This window comes from Amphibalanus amphitrite, unplaced genomic scaffold (genome assembly GCF_019059575.1).
Source record: "Amphibalanus amphitrite isolate SeventyFive unplaced genomic scaffold, NRLGWU_Aamphi_draft 000517F_arrow, whole genome shotgun sequence".
NCBI lineage: Eukaryota > Metazoa > Arthropoda > Thecostraca > Balanomorpha > Balanidae > Amphibalanus > Amphibalanus amphitrite.
The window spans coordinates 262,007-282,295 of record NW_024882011.1 but is presented as its reverse complement, the minus strand read 5'-3'; the positions used below and the strand labels follow the sequence as shown (position 1 = coordinate 282,295).

The following is a 20,289-nucleotide window of genomic DNA, read 5'->3' as shown; positions in this document are numbered from 1 at the left end:
CCGACGCCGACGCCGCCGCTGCCGGCGGAGCATTTTCTGGCGGCGGGGGGGGGGGCGCTGCTGGGGCTCCTTGAGGGGGCGGCTCCTCAGAGTGGTGGGGGGTCGGCTCCGTCTGCGCGGGCCGACCGGGGTGCGGCGTGGGCGGCGTCGCCGTTTACCGGCGACGGGCGGCGCCGCGTGTCGAGTGAGGCCAGAGTGCGGCCGCCGGTGTCGGTGCAAGTGAGGCCAGACTATTACGTGCGCCATCATCGGGTACACAGTGTTCTGGCTCGAGGCCTCAAGTTGCGAGACCAGGTTTTTTCTAGTTAGGACTTTTCCTGGTAAATACATCCCACAACAAACATCACACATTGCAACACCTCACACCATCAGCAGCAAGATTTACAGCAGCAAGTATGAATATTCTACCCCCTTTCTGGACACCCTTGCCTTGTTAATCGGACGCCACATGAGCCGAATTAAAGTAAAGTTTGCTTCTCTCTCTTGCTTGGGTCAGAATTAAATAGCTGACAGTAAAGTAAAGTAAAACGAAAGATAATTCAGACAAAAAGATCTGGCTCATTGCCAGCCTAAGTAATTTCCCCTTCCCTGGCGGTTGCCTTAGGCATGCCGGGAAGACTAAATTTAAAAAAAATGCCTTCTGTGGTGCCGCCGATCTGGCGGGCAACTCCTCGGTCTGTGTGTGCACCGATTGTTTATGTGTCCACTGTCCATATTACATAAGACCATGAAATGAGAAGCTTTTACCAGAAATACAGTCAAAGAAACTTCACGAAAAGTAAATTCAGCTTGCCTAAAACGAAATGTTATTAGATGACCTAGGTTGATCTTGACCCTGACCTTGACCCTGACCCAATCAGCACACCACCTAGCGCTGATATTCCACTGATACCAATCACCATCTCCGCACCGAGCGGCTTCTCTCTCATCACCAGCACGTCGACCACCACGGCCTGACCCGAAGCCGTTTCCACAGCCACCTTTCCAACTCCGTCACAGTAGAAAGGATCCCCGCTCATCGATGTTACCCGGACTCGCTCCTTCCGCCAGTCGCTGCAATACGGTGCAACACCAGGTTCTCCGAGCCGCTGTCCACTATCGCCCTGCATTCCCTGCCTGCCACTCGCAGCTGCGCCATCGGCAGAACCTCCGCTACTGCCGCCCTGGAGAGGACGCCGGCGCTGATGCCTGATGCGGCCTCTCCCGCGCTGTTTCCCGGCTGCTAACGCTGAGGGCAGCCAACGGAGATGTGGCCGATCGCTCGGCAGATCCAGCATCGGCGTGGTCCACGCACCGCCGTTGACGGCTGCACGTCAGCCGACCGATCTTCACGCCGCCCCGGCCGCGAGTTTCCTAAGTGTGGAACTATTCATACCGTCGCCCGTTCGAGTGACGTCATCAGTTGGCGCTGGCGGCTAGGTGCATTGATTGGCGGGTCCTTAAGTTGGCGAAGAGGCGGAGCCAGTTATCCTGCGTAAATGTTTAGCTAGTCTTAATTTTAGCGAGTTCCCTAGTTAGGGAAAAAGCAACTTGTTCTACGTGAATATAAAACCGGTGTTATTTCAGTTGTCGTTCGTGCATTCGCCCACCTTGGAAGCATATCTCCTATCGAGGTGCTTGAGACTTTTGACGGTGGGGTTTGTGCACTGCGTTTCGCTTCAGCATTGAGTAAATGTCTTCAGTATTACGGCTGGTGATACTGCCTGTCGGCGTTGAATGATGTTTGACACCAATAGGACACAGATTAGCAGGTAGTGCGGATTTATTATTAGCAGATTTATTAGCGAGATTATTAGCGGATTTATTATTTATTTTATTAGCAGGTAGTGCGGATCTATAGTGCGGATAGTGAGTGACGCCATCTGGACCGATGCTGGAGATGGTAGCGCCACCTGCCGCCACTTAACTCATAACTGCTCGCTACTTGTAACAGTGCCTGGCTGGTGCTGTGTGCTGATTGTTTGAAGCGTAGTACCTTATGACGCACAATATAAGGTCACTTTGCAAAATTTGAGGAGCGTGGACGAATTAATTTGTGAGACATTGACGCCTTAGTAATACGTAATTGTTCCCAACACAAGCTACGTATTAGATTTCAATGTATTGCTCAACTTCCCATAATAACACCAGGGGCGCTAGTGCCGCGCGCCGCTAGCCTATAATCGTGCAGCGATTGGTCGGCCGACTGTGAGCCATGACGTCACAGCATGTAACGTCATCTTGGCGAAGCTTACGCCAATCAGAGACCTTAGGTATGGGCAGTTCCACACTTAGGAAACTCGCGCCCCGGCCCAGGCGCCACCGGCCGCCGGTTCCTTTCCTCTGCTGCCCTACTCCACCCCCTGTCCGAGGAGCTCGCGCCGCCGCTGCCACCGGACCAGCCGCCGCCGCCGCCACCGGAGCTGCTGCCACCGGAGGGCTGTTCGGGTGTTTCTTATAGGTATCTTGGTTCGGGTCCCTGCAACATAGATCTGTGCTGCGTGCGTCACACTTGGGTGACGTCAGGTCAGCCGCCTGGCTCCGCGCACTCTCCGCCGGCACGCCGCGGCCTATTCCACCCGCGGCGAACCGTTGCGCGGGTGGACTGGTGATTGTCGCTCAAATAACTGTTAAATTGCGTTCAAATGTGGTTAATAGCAATGTGCCACTGAAAAAAGTGACAATGATACAAAAAAAAAACAGCATGCAAACCGATAGAAATATTGGACGGTAAACTTTAATCCGCGCCACTTTCGTCTCCTGCAGCACCGAATTTCTGGCTGCAGGAAAACGAAGCACGCTTCAGTAGGTGGCGTCACACAGGCGATGACGCAGTGGTGTGGGCGGGACTAACGGGCGACGTAGCCATCGTAGGTGGCCGCCTGCCCACACGTCACATTCTTTCTGGACATCGGAGCGCTGCGGCGTGACGCCCCATCTGACGAACTGCACCAGGCGGCACAGAGACACCTAGCGTCCCTCCCCCAGCAAGCCATCTGGGTTTGTACTGATGGGTCGGCGGATGCGGGAGTCCGCAGCGGAGGAGCAGGAGCCTCTGTGCAGAGTGGCCGGACGGTGCGACCGACGAGCTACGCGTCCCGGCCGGTCAACTCTGCTCGAGCTTCAGGGCGGAGATGGTCGCACTCCGCGCGGCCCTGAATCACCTGCGCGACCACCCGCACCAGCCGAGCGCGCCAATTAGGTACCATCTGCTCGGATTCGCAGTCGGCCTTCGCGACGCTGAGAGAGGGCCCGGCGTCCCAGAAGACCCTGCTAGGAGCCGCCATCTGGACCGAACTAGGGGCCCTGGCCGGTCCGTCCCGCCGGATCCACCTGCAGTGGGTGCCGTCCCATTGCGGCGTCGACGGAAACGAGCGCGCCGACCAGATCGCCAAGGAGGCGGCCGCGCTCCCCCAGGCGGCGGTCCCGGTGGACGTCGCTACCGCCCACCGTGCGGCCATCAGACTGGCCCGCGACCGCACCATCGCCGCCTGGCCGGAGGGCTAGTACCGGACCCTGATGGGGAACTGGCTGCCGCCACCGGCCGCGGCGGGGGACAGATCGTCAGCCGTCGACGTCCACCAGCTCCGCGCGGGCCACTGGTCAGGCTCCCGCCAATACCTCCACCGGATTGGACGGAACTCTTCCGACGATTGCCGCCAGTGCCGGGAGTGCCCTGACATCGACTGTGCGGCGGGCCGGTGCACCGTGTGCCGGGAGGAGGCCGACACCCCCCGGCACCTCTTCTTCCGGTGCCCGGCCCTCATGGGCTGGCGTCTCCAGAGGTACGGGACGATTTTCCCGAGCCCGGAAGACGTCCGCGACGACGGAGAGGTGGCGGCCCAGGCGGCCGCCGTGAGGGACCTCCAGAGCCGCACGGCTACACCTCGGTAACGCGGCTGGAGGGAACACACAACAACAACAACGTAGCCCTCACTACGCATGCGTACTGCAGCATATTTCATTTTGGCTGCGCAGCCGAACAGCGCTCAGAGCCGCCGCCGGCGCGGCCGTTGGTCGCTCAGCACTGAGCGGGCCCGAGCGAGTACACCCTCCAGGCTGAGGCCCTCAGCCCTGGATCCAGCGCGGATAGCTTGTCTGGTGCTGTCGGGTAGCCCAGAGACAAATGCGCAGATGAGCGCCTTGTCTGGCACACCCCCGAAAAGCACCGCTACCCGCCGTAGATCAAAGAGGAACGCATCCGGTGATTCGCCAGTCCGCAGGCGTCGGCAGCAGAAGGCGTCATACGCGAGAGAGAGAGAGAGAGAGAGAGAGAGAGAGAGAGAGAGAGAGAGAGAGAGAGAGAGAGAGAGAGAGAGAGAGAGAGAGAGAGAGAGAGAGAGAGAGAGAGAGAGAAACAGTCAAGTGCTGATAACACGCGCAGTGGAAGGGGGGCGGATTTCGCCCACCCCTCCTGTTTTTGCCAATAATTCGCGCCGCAAACGTAATGTTATCGCGAAATTTTGCTACCTGACCAGAATTGAATTGCGGATCTCCTCGTGCAAGAAATAAGAAAATCGGTTCACAACTTTTCTAGTAATAGGCATATCGGTGTAAAGTCAAACATCCTGCCGCCGCGGCGTTGCGGCGGCCGGCGCTAGCCGTTACGCGCCGCCTGAATTGTAGACTGTGCCGGGGCGGGACGGTTCCGTCTTTACATCGCGCTCCTTACCGCTGATTATATTCGATTCGCGTCAAATTTTGTGAGAGACTAAAGAAACGTACAGACAATCTTATGGTCAAAGAATTTTGAAAATCGGCCGGTAAAAACTTGAGTTATCTCAGTTATGAGCGTTTAAACACAAAATTGTGATTGCCGCGTTTCCCGCGTCGGCCGATCCCGCTTACGCCGGCGACTTCTTACTCTTAGCAGGCTTCTATTTTCCAACTGCCATATTTATTGTTGTATTAGCTAGAAATTATCCATACATACTCACAAATGTACCTATGTTCTTTCGTATAATGAAAGAAAAAATAAAATCGGCCGGTAACTTTTTGAGTTATTGGCGTGTAAACGCAAAAAAGATTTGACCACATTTGACCTCATTTGACCTTGAAGATATTAGCCTAGGGTCATGAAATTCACACACAATAGAGTTCCACAGGACCCCCACCTACCATATAAATTTCGTCTTTCTTTCTAGCTCCAGTGGAAGCTGAGATCTTAGAGGGGGGGACATCCGCCCCCCTTCCACAGGGCGTAGTACTCGCAACCCTTCCACTGCGCGTCTTAAGATACCCTGCGGGTATACTGAACTTGTACTTCGAATTTGTCAGGCCAAGGCCAGGTCATCTTAGGTCACGAAAATTTGTATGTTATGCGTCGGTCACGTGACCATGTTTTATGGTCCATTTCAGCCGTACATTTCGGAAACAAAGTTGTCTGTGTTACTATACCGAGGTCATCGATACCTATCGTATCTTGTGCATCTCGATGAGTTCTTACGAATTCCGTTTGAGTATTTCCGATCCGACTATTGGCTTTGGAGACACGACGGGGGCCCTTTGCCAGATAGCGATCGGTGCCGCGCCGCGGCCCTCATCAGCTCACTGGTGCTAGCAGTGAACAGCCCGGAACCGCCCAAGCCTGATATTACCATGGCCTAGCCGCCGCGCTGCTACCAAAAGCCCAACAGCTCACTCCAGTGCAAGTCATCACACCCGCCGCGACAACCACAGCCACCACCAGTGGCAGATCCAGGGGGGGGGGGGGGGCAAAATGGGCATTTGCCCCTCCCAAACGGCATAATTTTAACATTACGCCTAAGGACGAGGCATGGAAAGAATCGATAAATTGTTATGGTTTGCCCCCCCCCCCCCCAAAAAAAAAACTCTGAGCTGGATCCGCCACTGGCCAACACCACAACCCCGCGGACCCTCCAGCTAATGGTGGTGACGGGGGTCGACTACAGTTGCAGAAATGCTCCCAACATCATCAATTGTGCCGATAATCTCTTTCGTAATGAAAATAAGACGTGTGAAAAATAGACTGGAAGGCGCCCCACGCGATAATAGCCGTTTTCACGACGGCCATCTGGTACACATTTGGTGCACATCTGGTACAGATTAGGTGCATATTTGGTCAAATCAGTTTCAGTGTGTCTTTTAGCAGCGATCAGCTAGGGTTGCACTAATTGCTTATATGCCTGCTTTGTCATATTATCAGAGAGTGTCATCGATTAAAACACTGAAATAAATTCATAAAATGAAGATATTTGCTGTAAAAGAAATTAGGTGCAGATTTGGTCAAATCAGGTGCATTCGCCGGTTAGCTCGTCGTGAAAACGGCAATAACATCCAAAGCTTATCCAAGAAGTTGGGTAGGACAACGAGATGTGCGTGAGCTTTTCGAGAAATGTGAAGCTGAAGGACCATGGATCACGCCGCCTTCAAAAGTAATTGATTCAGCTCGAAAGTGCTATCGGTGTATTTAAGAGCATCGGTTATGGATATTTACCCGTTTTCCTATTTATTTATTTTTTTAAGGAAAAATACTAAATTACCTCGTATTACCTCACACCTCAAATTAGGCACCCACGCCTCACCTACCCATTACATTTGGTGCTTCTAAACCGGAGCCGTAGGAATCAATCGTCAGAAGCTGTAGCAGCGTCCTCCTTGGCCTTGGTCCTCCTCCTGGCCAGCCAGGTTACAAAACAGACCTGGCAGGGCGGCGGGGGCTTATCCACTTGAACTGATGGACAGTTGAGCATGCATAATGCCTATGAGGCGCTATAGAACACTTGCACCCGTGGAAAGATGAGGCATGATAAACAGGTGCTATATCACTTTCACGCAGATAAGAAGCAAGCAGGGAGTTACCGTGCCCTATCTGGGTCCAGTAGCGGCGGAACACCTTCAATTAAGGGGGGGGGGGGGGGGGGCACCGCCGACTTTTGATCCCATTCTTTCCATGCAACACCCATAGGGCTAATGTTAAAATGCCAAAATCAAAGGCGGGCACGGTGCCCCGGTGCCCTCCCTGTTCCGCCGCCTATGTCTGTGTCTACTGCACATTAGCGTCTAATCTAGCAACGCTCTACATTGCTAGATTAGACAAACTGCGCCATGACGCGACTCAAAGTCCACTGCACTGCCCCACTGCACACTGTATCTATCGGGCGGAAGATGTCCCCGCGCCGAGTCATTCTGTGGTCGCTGGGGCAGCCGGCTGGCTCAGTCGCCTTTCCTCCGCCTGCGGACGAGCGCTGCCGGTTGGGACCCAGTTCACATCAACCCGTGAAGCCCGTGCACGTATTTGTGTTGTATGCTTGTGTCCTTGGAAGAAACTCAGTGTTATCAGCTATGGTCGGCACGTCAGGATTGCTGGTCGTTCGGATCGTGACTCCGAGGCTTCAGGTTGACTTCGCCGTAAAGCGCACAACAACAGGGAAACAGCTGTTCAGACAAGTGGTGGACATTCTAGACCTCCACGAACCCTGGTTTTTCGGTCTACAGTTCGTTGACCAGAGTGGAAAAACGGTCTGGCTGCAGCCTGAAGAGCGTCTGACCAGTCGCACCGCGCAAAAACAGTCGCCGCTTCGCTTCACCTTTTGCGCTCGCTTTTGGCCACAAGAATCGGCGTGGACGCTGGGAGACGTAGCTACGGAGCTGCTGTTTCTCCAGGTGCGCGGAGCTGTGCTCGACGGCACGCTCTTCTGTCCGCTGGCCACCGCCATCGAGCTGGCGGCCTATGCGCTGCAGGCTCGCTGCGGCGACTTCCTCGACGCTCGCCTGGAGAGTGGCCAGCTGACCAGGAACCGGCACCTGCCGCTAAAGCTGGAGGGTCCGCTGCGGGGCTCCGGAGAGTGGCAGGAGCGCGTGGCCGCCCTTCACCGGCGGCTGCACGGCCTGCCGCGGCGGGACGCTCAGCACGAGTATCTGCTGCGCGCCCAGCAGCTGCCCGGCTTCGGCACCACCTTCTATCACATCCGCTGCGAGAATCCCCTGGGTGGACAGCCGGCCGGCCGCCGCGTCTGCTGGTTCTGGATCGGCGTCACACCGTTCGGCATCAACGTCTATGAGGACAAACTGACGCCGTTTCTGCGCATCTCTTGGGATCAAATCCACAGCATACGCTATGAATGCTGCAAGTTTGCGATCAAAATGCGTGCTAGAGAAAAGTTTAAGTTTTTCACACGCAGCCAGAATCAGAGTCAAGAGCTTCTGTTGAGCATCAAAGGTCAGAAGCACGCCATCACCATGCAACGGAAGGGTGACGGGGACGATCCCTCCGCCAGTCCGTCTGAGGACGTGTCGCTGCGAGGCTCCGCTGGAGATGGGGACTGCCTCCACCTGGCAATGCGCAGCTTCAGCATCGAGGCAGAAATAGAGCGACACGACGGCGGCCCGCCGGCCTGGCTCGAGTCGCTGGAGGCCACCGGCTGGCTGGACATGGTGCAGCATTGGTGTCACCAGTCGGCCAGCATGGACAACGGTAGCTGCAGCTGCAGCCAGCTCAGCCGCGGCCAGACGGCGTCCCTGCCCAGTTTCGGCGCGCAGTCGATGGACTCTGGACTCGCCAGCTGGTCTGACACGGTCCCAGTGCCCGGGGCCGGGCCCGGCGACTCCGACACCTCCCCGGGAGCGGTGCACCCCTCCACCTCGTCCCGTGATTCGATGCAGTTCCGGCTCTCCATCACATCAGACGAGGTGTTTGCATAGCACGAACTGGCGTGTAGACCGCGCTTGTGTCATGCAGACTGTTGTCTCGAAGTGCCATCGGGCTTATCGGACGTGCTACTGTCCTCTAACTGCTTGTCAAATGCAATCATTTTTTAAGACGAACATTTAGTATCGGGTTTGCTTGTTACTGAGACGAAAGTAAGCTAATTTCATCGGTCTGATGCTTCTTACTCTCAGTTTCAACATAAAGGAAATCCGGGATGACGTCTAAGACTTAACTGAGTGAAACTGATTGGCTGGTGGTGCATGAACTGGCAGATGATGTGTAAGGCAAACACTATTCCATTAGCTTTGATAAATAAAAAGATCATCAAACTTCAAATGTCAACCTCCACACCCTTTTGGAGTTGAAATATATTAAACATCCCATGATCTATACAATCGATGTGACCGCATTGCATGAAGAAATTAAACATGTAACATTCAATCCCTTTCAGCTAGTACTGAGAGGGTTGGGTACGCTATTGATTAGCTCGATCAGACACCGTCTAATGGGTTGCACGTCGATATTTCAATAGTAACATTCACAGTCAAGCCGAAGATCTTTCAAACATTGTTCGGTACACTTACAAATGTTATGGAAAACCATGCCACATTCAAATATTGATTCGCAGAAATGGAATGGGTTTACAAGTCACATTCTGCTGCATTCCGATTGCTGGCTTCAAATTACACCTTGCCGGCAATCACGTCTGAAACACATTTGCAGCTCGTAAGACGTAAGTTACAAGTGAACCACAGAAATCAGAGGGAATATCACTTTTCCATGAACTAAAAAACTGCCTACAATGTAGACCTATAGTAGAAAGTAGAAACACTACTAGTAGCGAGCATGCCTTGGAACGTCTTCCACACGCACTTTGGACGTGACGGGAAAGAAGTCCTGCCGAGCTTTTGAAATAGACCTACTAAGTGCGGTGTAATGAAGCATCTTCTAAAGCTGCATGCACAGGTACAGCGACCTTTCCTGCCTGCATGAAAGTTTTCATAGTACGAGACAATGTGCTTAATAAAGGGATATGTAACGGCAACATTATTAACAATCTGCTTTTCCTTTTCAACACACCGATCATCAAGCCACCTAGCGTCATTTAGCGATATTACCTCAGGCATCCTGCGCAGTGGCGCGGGAACCGGGGGTGGGGGGGGGAGGCTAGCGGGGGCTAAGCCCCCCAGCTTTTCGGCTGTGGGGGCTCGTAATGTATTTGAGCCCCCCCCCCCCCCCAGCTGGAGGAATCGAAATCGGAAATCTACCAACATAATTTCATAGATTCATACACAGGCGCGGGAACCAGGGGAGGGGGCAGTGGGGGAAGCCTGCCCCCACAACTCTGCGGCCGTGGGGGCGGTGCCCCACAACTTTTCATGAGGCCAGGAACCGTTGGGCAGCTTGTCCTCTCCAAATTAGGGGTTTTGGGTCACAAAGGAAAAAAGTATGTTAGTGAAAAATCCGCCTCTTTCACTGGCTCGGCAGCTCATTTGGCAGATTAAAACCTTTACTCCAGGTTGCCAAAACGGTAGTTTCTTCACTCAGCTGAGACGGAATACCTCACTACTTTTTGCATTTTTTTCTCGTTTTTTTTTTGTTATTGAAAAAGCCAAAGTCTGAAAAATAAGTGGCCTAAAACCGGTGAGAAAACTAGATTTGGGGGTACCCTAGGTTGATCTCTATTATGGTTCACCCCCCCCCCCCCCCCCCAGTCTGGAAGAAGTTCCCGCGCCACTGATCCTGCGTGATTTGCTCGTACTCAGCTTTCCTAGCATTCGATGCTGGAAAAGAAAAACTAAAAAAAAAACGTTACGAACAGGTACCTATAGCTGTTTTTATTCCATTTATTTTATGTTATTTAATTTAGTGTGATTTAATTTTTTGCGTGGGAGAAAGTTACCTGCGAGTGGGCTGTCGATTCGCCGCGCCGAAGTGAGCCGTGATGCGCCTGCCCACTGGTGCTAGTCACGGTCCAGATCCGGAGTTGCCGAGGATTCGTCATCTGGCCGCATCTTCTGGGGCCTCTCGCGAAAGTGCAGCTCCGGGTAACGAAGATTCTTCACACGAGTTAGGCCTGCAAAATCGTTATGGTAATGGATGTGGTATGAACTACAGTGGAATCCGCTTAATAAATCCACGGATAATGAATCCAGCCGCTTAATGTGGCCGCTTGAGCTGTTCACGGATTTTCTCCATAGTTAGCCGCAGTTAAGAAATCCGCTTAATAAATACGTACTCCGCTTATTAAAGCCACTTGGCAGTTTCGAAGTCCGCAGTGACATCTCCCCATTCAAAACGTGGCATCCAACCCGCTCAAAAAGAACCGCACTGGAGCAGCGGTCTGCAGCACTTTGACTTCCCACGACAGAAGGGAGTTCAGGGGTATCAAGAGCGCCATCACCAAGTACCTCAGAGAAATGTTCCTGGCAAAGCAGGCACCCTCAGCTGTTTCGCTGGCATAGCAGGCATGACGGGGAGTGATCGCATGGATGGGCACGTCGACTTAATCGCTGTGACAGCTTTGCAGTGTGCGCGCCGCTGGTCACTTTCAGGGGCTTCACTACGGTCGCAGGTGGGGGGGGGGGGGGGGAGGAATGTCCAACCCTAAAACGCACGCCTTTATGCATAAGGCTACATTACGAAAGTCAAATTACACTATATGGAACAGTCATTTTGTTCCTGAGTAACGACCGATTTTTTTGGACTCATTGGGTCCCATTATAACCGAAATGGGCATTTGTTTTGATCTGAAAATGCTTTTCCGGTTTTCAGAGACGATTTTCGATTTTTGGCCCCGAAATTCGGTTTTTGGCCCACTGTGTCCGGTGTAATTGAGTAATCGACTCGCGGTAACTTTAATCGCCCTTCCTATGCCACAAGCTTTCGAATGATATCCGGTTTTGCATATTTGCGTGTAAAAATAACGTCATAAATCTATGTTAAAGTAAGAAAATATTAAAATTTTGTAAAAATTTGACATTTTTTTCGATTTCATTTCAAAATAGAGAAAAAACTAAAGGCCCTATCCAAATTCTGAGCCCAGTTCCTTGAAGAGCATTCAATTTCCGTTCGGAAGGTACTATTTTAGTGCATTTTATCGGTTTACTGTGGCGTCCAGATTGAGTCACTTGAAAAACGGGCCCCCAACAGATCAAGATTCTGAGCGACAGGACTGCTCAAAAGTAAGTTCCTGCGTGTGACCCGAGGTCACAAGGGGTCAACAAAATGACCTCAGTTGACCCCTCGTTGATCCTATGGCGTTAACATACGTTATCAGGTTAATGCTATGTGATATGACTTAGGATATGTGTTTAGGTTAACTCAATCTGGACGCCACAGGAATCCGATAAAATGCACTAAAAAGGTACCTTCCGAACGGAAATTGAATGCTCTTCAAGGAACTGGGCTCAGAATTTGGATGGGGCCTTTAGTTTTTCTTCTATTTTGAAATGAAATCGAAAAAAATGTCAAATTTTTACAAAATTTCAACATTTTCTTACTTTAACATAGATTTATGACGTTATTTTTGCACGCAAATATGCAAAACCAGATATCATTCGAAAGCTTGTGGCATAGGAAAGGCGATGAAAGTTACCGCGAGTCGATTACTCAATTACATCGGACACGGTGGGCCAAAAACCGAATTTCGGGGCCAAAAATCGAAAATCGTCTCTGAAAACCGGAAAAGCATTTTCAGATCAAAACTAATGCCCATTTCGGTTATAATAGGACCCAATGAATAAGAAAAATTCGGTCGCTTTCCAGGAACAGAAAATTTTTCATTTTTTGTTGCATAGTGTTATTGGGGGTCCAGACCCCCGTGACCCCACCGGTGCGGTGGAGCCCGTATTCACTTTCATTGGAATAAGTAAGACAATGAAGAATGCTAGCCTGTACGTTTGTAGTGCAGGGGAATGGAACGTGCAGCTGCGATAAATGCTTTTTAATGAAATAGCTGACATCGGTTAATAAAGCCACCGCTTAATAAATCCAAAACACCTTGTCACCCAGGTGGATTTATTAAGCGGGTTCCACTGTAGTACTAACTATACAAAGAATGCGTTACGTTAGAGTCTTTGTCAGAAGCGCGAGTTTTTATCTCAGCGCGTGAAAGCGGTACCCATTCCTCTGCTTACTGTTTCACTCATGCAGGGTATGCCATTTGGATGCAACTGTTATATGTCTTAAGACACCCGAATACTGATGGCAATTGCGGAGGCAACTGCTGATCTGATTGCATTATTCGCGGCAATTATTCTACAAATTATTGCAGAGAAAGATCATTTCTTTTTAATAAATGTTATTCTGTGCTCAGAAAACCGCAGCTCGACTATCAGCAGGCTGCACCAGAGGACAGCGGCAGTGCAGTGAATCACTACAGCTTCCTCCCAGACTTGGCCACAACCGACTATTCTACTGGTGATCACAGACCGCGGCGTGGTATAGTGATGTCAATTTCAGAACCCAGTGGGGAACTGAGTCATACCAAATACCAACAGAGCGAACACATAACATTGCGAAAAATCGCAGACAAAAGATAGGATTGAGAGTTTGAAATTACAAATATCATCCTCGGGCACTCCCCGACGCCAGGAGGGTTGCTGAGCGTGGGGTACCCACCGACCCTGCGGAGGGCCCACCGACGACAGATGGGTCACGGGGAGAGGACTCACCGACTGCGGAGTGCGGACCGTCAGCGGGCGGCGGACCAGGGCTGCGGAGTCGATGGATTTTCGGCGACTCCGACTCCGACTCCGACTCTGGCTTTCAAAAACCAGCTCCGACTCCGACTCCGACTCCGGGCAGAATTGTCGACTCCGACCGACTCCAACTCCCGACTCCGACTCCGCAGACCTAGCAGGGCTGCGGAGTCGACAGATTTTCGGTGACTCCGACTCCGACTCCGGCTCGGGTTTCTAAAATCGACTCCGACTCCGACTCCGACTCCGGTCACAACTGTCGACTCCGACCGACTCCGACTCCGACTCCGACTCCGACTCCGCAGCCCTGCGGCGGACAGCCAGCTGACCGCGGGGACTCACCGACATCGGGGTCTCACCGATCACAGCAAAGGTGACCCACTGACTGCGCACACTCATTGACTACATGGACTCACTGACTACGGTGACTCACCGACCCCGGGTGACTTACTGACTGCGGAGACTCACTGACTACAGGGACTCACCGACTACAGGGACTCACCGACTACAGAGACTCACCGGAGCCTGCCGTGGTGGTGGCCAGCAGCAGCAGAGTCGAAGTCACGAACGGAAACGTAAAGACGGGAAGGTTGACCTGCGAAACACACCATCGGAAAGGGGTTTGCGACCGTTCCGTGCTTCTATCCTCAGGATACTGAAATCCTTCTCCTCCACGCCGCAACCCCCCTCCGGGCTGGACAGGCAACTTTATTTCATGCGGGCTGCTCCCTTGGAGCGGCACCGCTGCTCCCGAGGGAGCGCACCCCGTAGCCGGGTGCAGTGAGTGCCTTGGGGCTGGGTGGCCTGTCCTCTGGACGGGCTCAGCCCCGGCGACTCACTAGGGTGCCTGCCCAGACCAATGTCTCCCCCTATATCCTATCATCCTCCCGGCTCTGAAATGGTCTAATTGGACCGAAAGGGCCTAACCCAACAAAACAAAACAAACAAACAAACAAAGGGGTTTTGCAATAGAACGGCATCACACAAGTTCAATAGACGCTACGGGCATCATCCGTGAATGAGTGCTCATAATTATATGATCATTGAGAAGAAGCTCAATCCCGAAGTGACTCAGAGATGGTCATGGACTCATGTGACTGATATGCGTATATTTCTAATTGTATGTAGATGATGCCTCAGCGGCGTCTCACGGCGTCAAGCAGGGAGCATACAGCCCACACCTGTCGACAACACTCGCCTGTTTCAAGCTGACGGCCAGCGCGGCCTGAATCATGGTGGCGAGGACGGCGTTCAGCAGAGCGAGCAGCACCGATCGGACGGACGGCACCATGAAGAACATGATGGCCTCGGCGGCCAGGATGCCGTTGTAGCCCCACACCCCGCTGTAGACGCTGTCGTAAGGCGGGTCGCTGAACGCCACACCTGCAACAATGGACCATTCATCCCAAGATTCCTTTACTACGATTCATCCTACTCATCACTGACGTTCATGGTGACGAATTCGAATTGCAAAGTAAAATATCATGACTTATATGGTTCAAACCTGAAATAAATGTTTATTTTTAATACACTTGCACATCCTGCTGGTTATTTATACGAAAAGACGCGCACTAGCAACAAAAAGCCATGAGATGAGATTCGCCCGATTTGTTTGGCTTTGACTTTACTAATGCCCCTACCCCCTAGCCTCTATACCCAGTGACAGACACAACATAAAATTTATGACATTCAATCGTAAACAACTCTCAACAAAACAGCTGTACAGCTAGGAGAGATGCAATGCGCGACAATTTCCATTTGCAACACATGCATCACTGGTGGCACAGTTCCAGTGAGCCTGCGAGTACTTAGTTAGTGGGTCGTCTTCACGAACATGGGTCGTCTGACACTGGTAGTCTGACAATGACGCGGGTCGTCTTCACTGATACGGGTCGTCCGACATAAACACGGCTCGTCTGACATTGGTAGTCCTACACTGACACGGGTCGTCTGACACTGGCACGGGTCGTCTGGCACTGGCAGTCTGACACTAACACGAGTCGTCTGACATTGACACGGGTCGTCCGACACTGGTCGTCTGACACTGACCGAGCAGTGTGCCGGTGAGCGCCCCGACGTAGGAGGCGGCCGTCAGCACGGGCGAGCACAGCAGACAGCCCAGGTAGATGAGCGCGCTGCCGGCCAGGGTGTAGGCGGCGTACACCTGGCCCATGCTGTACACCGAGCCCAGCAGCACCTGGCGGCACCGACAGACGCTGACGGGACACCGACAGACCGCTGACTGGACCACATCAAGGCACCGACAGACCGCTGACGGGGGCCACATCACGGCACCGACAGACCTCTGACTGGACCACATCACGGCACCGACAGACCTCTGACTGGACCACATCACGGCACCGACAGACCTCTGACTGGACCACATCACGGCACCGACAGACCGCTGACGGGACACCGACAGACCGCTGACTGGACCACATCACGGCACCGACAGACCTCTGACTGGACCACATCACGGCACCGACAGACCGCTGACGAGACACCGACAGACCGCTGACTGGACCACATCACGGCACCGACAGACCGCTGACGGGACCACATCACGGCACCGGGCACCGACAGACCGCTGACGGGGATCACAGCACGGCACCGGGCACCGACAGACCGCTGACGGGGGCCACATCACGGCACCGACAGACCGCTGACTGGACCACATCACGGCACCGACAGACCTCTGACTGGACCACATCACGGCACCGACAGACCTCTGACTGGACCACATCACGGCACCGACAGACCGCTGACGGGACACCGACAGACCGCTGACTGGACCACATCACGGCACCGACAGACCTCTGACTGGACCACATCACGGCACCGACAGACCGCTGACGGGACACCGACAGACCTCTGACTGGACCACATCACGGCACCGACAGACCGCTGACGGGACCACATCACGGCACCGACAGACGCTGACGGGACACCGACAGACCGCTGACGGGGAACACAGCACGGCACCAACAGACCGGCCGAAAAGGGCAACATCACAAACTGACGGTACGGCACACTTACGGTGCACTTAGATAGTCAGTACGGCTAGCACGGGAGACAGCGGGAGCCGTACGTAAGGGACAATTTACTGCCGAATAAAGCTATATAAAGTTACAACTAACGGATTTCGCATACTCTCTGCAACATACCTATATTAATAGGCAATCCATTTCTTTATGCATAGGTTATGCTGTTTTCAAATGGACAATAATTACTTATTTAGGTCGGCAATGGTCCGCAGACCGCAGTTATAGTCTAAGGCGCCCGTCCGAGACATTGGGTTGGTGCCCCTACGGTGGACTATGACCACTCACCTGGTCCCACAGTACGGTGTCAGTGGTGACGTTCGCTGGCGCCGCGGCCACCTCTGTCGCCTCCGGCGGGTGCAGGCACAGGAACAGGATGGCCGTCACCGTGTTGAAGGGCAGGGTGAAGGCGGGCAGCTGGAACTTGCCCAGGATGTTGCCCAGGCCGCAGCCCACCAGGACGCTGTGGGAGATGGACGTCAGAAACGGTGCATCGCTCTCGCTGATGTCGGATAAACTGTGCGATGTATATGTATGATGCAAAAATGATACCTTTTAGCCTTTTAGCCGTGTGGTTAGGGGAGAGTGGGGTAATTTGGCCGCTTTTTTTAGAAAACGATGTAACTAAAAATCGACAACACATTTCTGCATTTTCTCAACGCTGACAGGTGTGACATACATTTTACTTTCTCGGACAGTAAACTTGAAATGATAGAGTAACTACTTATATTGAAATTGTGACGTATTACAAAGGTCTGCAAAGCGGCCAAATTGCCCCACTAGCAGGGTTATTTGGCCGGGGGTGTGGGGCAATTTGGCCGGTGTTAGTTTGAGGCCATGATTTTTGTTATAGGCGAGTCAGCTTCACATTCAGCAATGACGCGTGTCCTACGACGCATTTGAAGCATTTTGGAGGTTGACTCAGCCGTCACAGGGGTCGAAATAGTCAAAATAACGGCTCTAGATGCGATGAAAGTTTTTTGCGAATAACTTTTGAAGTAATCAAGCTAGGCCAAAACTAAAAGTACCATCGTAATTCTCTCGTCATTCCGCATCGAAACATGTATGTGTTGACCTCGAGAGGTCAAGGTCAAAGGTTGGCTTCAGGTCACGTTACCTCAGGTCGCTTGACCTCAAGGTTACGTGAGTTCAAGGTCATCATGTATATCATTCGATGCGCCTTGACGAGCTGAACACAATGATACCGTTTGCGCGGCCGTATTTTTTTCTGTAAGTATTTATTAGCAAAAAAGCGTTAGGTAACCTTTGATGACGTCACATGCCCTTACAGCTGTCCAATAGGAAATATGGCATCAAGGTAGTCAAAGTTGGTCATGAATTATGTCCTTTATGGTATAATTGACCATGACAACTCGGCCGTCCCAGCATAGTGACTCTGAGCGCACCGGCCAAGTTGCCCCGCTAGTCCCGGCCAAATAACCCCGCATTGCCATTCTGATTTTTTTTGTCTATAAAGTCGTCATGGCTGTACAGAACTAGATGCAATTGCTCTTGGAACCGCTGAACACCCTAAAAAATGGCGCTATAATGTTGGAATTCGTCTACAGCCCAAATACTACATGTTACACAAATTTTTAAACGGAAATAAAAGTTACCATTTTCTAACGAAATTCACCTTTTATTAATTTTGAATAAAACTAAGAGGGGGAAAGTTTTGACATTTGTTCTCGAGTTAATTCTGCCGACGACAAATGAATAGAGACTAAAGTTATTTCATTCACTTTTATCAGCTTTCGTACAGGTGGGGGCGGCCAATTTACACCACCGGCCAAATTACCCCACTCTCCCCTACATAAACATAAGATATTTAGATATTTACGAGGATTTCATGACAAAATATCAAACTAAAAATGTTGAGGTCGCAAAACATCAAAAGCAAAGAAACATAAAATAAAAAAGACTTAATTGTGTGTACTTCCCGACAGTTTGTAATTGCACAAAAACGAGTGGGCTATGCGGAGCCTCTCCCCGCAATCAGCCAGCCGCGTTATGGAATATTTCCAAGAGTTTATCGCGGTATTCGGCTGGGATGTTTCACTGCCCCGGTCACCTGAGTGCCGACATGAGCAGTGGCGTATCCAGGATCTTGAAAAGGGGGAGGCCAAACCTGCTCAAGGTGCCCCACCCTTACCTTAGGGGCCCCAGCAGTGGCGTACTTAACCCACGCCCAGGTGCGGTTCTTTGCCACTTTCACCATGTAAGGGAGCCTTTTTAGGCACACTCGGCAATCTAAAAAGAAGAAAACGTGAAAAAGTCATCGATATCGATAGCTCTGCACGTAGTGTACAATTTATTTCAGCAGTAGGCATACAGTTTTTTTTTTTTGCTTTGGTCGTCGCCGGGACCACTAAAGATTATCAAAAGCAAAATGTTTTGTCAATTTTTTTACGATTGTGATATTTTTCAAAGGGAAGATGTTAATCTCTTAGTGTCTTGCGCTGGTGCCTGGTTGAGGGCTGATAACCTTAACTTTAGAAGGGCCCGACTCGGGTTGAGCTCTGATCTAGACTCTGATGGCTCTATGTCGCCCACATTGGCCTCACTCCGACCTCTGAAGGCCCATTCTGGCCTCTGAAAGCCCCACACCGGCAACAGAGTGAACCACGCTGGCCTCCGGGTCCCATAATGGCCTCAGGAGACCCATGCTATGGCTGATCCCCCCCCCCCCTGGCTCTTGGAAGTCTTTGAGTCAATCTGACGACCCTATGTCGCCTTCGAACCCACGCCGGTCTCTAGAAGCCCATGATGCCCCAGCTGAGGGTCCCGCGCCGGCCTTTAAGGGCCACTCCTACCTCAGGGGGCCCAAACATGCATAAGATCTGAAAAGTAGCTGACGAGGCCCTCGAGGTGGCCTCTATTGGCCCGATGCCAGCCTATGAAGGCCCGCGCTGGCTTCTGAGGGCCCAGCACCAGCCTCCGAAAGTCTGAAGTCAAATGACAGATGGCCCCACGCTGGCCTCAGGGGGTTCACGCTGGTCACAGAGTGCCCCACACTGGCCTAAGAGGGCTCCATATTGTCTTCAGAGGGCCCCAAGCTAGTCTCGGTGGCCAATGGGCCTCAATCTGACCTAAGAAGGCCCCATGTCTGAGTCTCATGTCTGAGGCTTAAAAGACCCCACGCTGGACATAGACGTCTTAGAAGGCCCCACACTGGCCTTAGAAGACCCCAAAATGGCCTTAGAGGGGCCCACGCTGGCCTTAGAGGGCTGAGCGCTGGCTCCTTAGGGCTCTACACCAGCGTCAAAGGATCCCACGCTAAGCTTCTTTATGGCCGCCAAAGCGACATCTGAGGGCCCACGCTAGCCTCTGGGCGCGGCCATCAAATGGCATTTTAAGATAGTTTGACGCAGTTTGACTTTATTTATGCTTGGGTCAGTACTTTGGATGAGGCCCTGAAGGTCGTTTCTCTTGGGACACTCAAGCAGGCACGTACTCAGGATTTCGCCCAGGAGGGGGTCGCCTGCTCTCAAAGGGGCCCACGGGTCACCCGGATGCCGCTGTCAACCCAGGCAGGGGCGTATCCAGAGCCTTTCGATGAGGGGATTGGGCACAGTGGGTCCGGTCCCCCTTGCAGACGGGCCCCTCTGTCCGTCTGTCTGTCTGTCTGTCTGTCTAAGCCCTGAGAAAATGTGCAAAATTAGCAGGTAAAAATATCTTCTTTTTTTTTGCTTGAGAAGAATGCATAAAATGCACGGTATTTTATGAGGAAGTGAAGCGAGCGAGCGCCTCAGAGTCACCTGTGTTAGTCCCTCAGAGGTGTCGTGAAAGGCCGTCAGATGCGCTGGTGTGGGGTCCTCGCAGGCGCCGTTGTGAGGGCCTTAGGGCTTAGAGACACTGGTGGGGGCCATCACTTAGGCGTTACCATTGAATCCGA

General features: G+C 52.4%; 2 protein-coding genes across 3 annotated transcripts in view; one reads left to right on the top strand and one right to left on the bottom strand.

Moving 5' to 3' along the window:
• The first annotated feature begins 6,398 nt into the window (after positions 1 to 6,398).
• Positions 6,399 to 9,042, top strand: LOC122393135 (radixin-like). The gene has a single exon (XM_043388808.1). The coding sequence runs from the start codon at positions 7,048 to 7,050 to the stop codon at positions 8,641 to 8,643; it is 1,596 nt and encodes a 531-aa protein (XP_043244743.1). The 5' UTR covers positions 6,399 to 7,047; the 3' UTR covers positions 8,644 to 9,042.
• LOC122393136 (urea transporter 2-like) overlaps positions 8,978 to 20,289 on the bottom strand; it is a 28,635-nt gene continuing 17,323 nt past the window's right edge. Inside the window, exons 5-11 of one of the 2 annotated variants that reach the window (XM_043388809.1) lie at positions 18,466 to 18,477; positions 16,683 to 16,857; positions 15,403 to 15,550; positions 14,552 to 14,736; positions 13,873 to 13,948; positions 10,554 to 10,727; positions 8,978 to 9,356 (exon numbers count right to left, since the gene is read on the bottom strand). In XM_043388809.1, coding sequence (XP_043244744.1) covers positions 10,615 to 10,727; positions 13,873 to 13,948; positions 14,552 to 14,736; positions 15,403 to 15,550; positions 16,683 to 16,857; positions 18,466 to 18,477 — 709 coding nt within the window. In that variant the 3' untranslated portion in view covers positions 8,978 to 9,356; positions 10,554 to 10,614. The remainder of the gene's footprint in view (positions 9,357 to 10,553; positions 10,728 to 13,872; positions 13,949 to 14,551; positions 14,737 to 15,402; positions 15,551 to 16,682; positions 16,858 to 18,465; positions 18,478 to 20,289) is intronic. The other variant, XM_043388810.1, reaches the window with a different exon arrangement.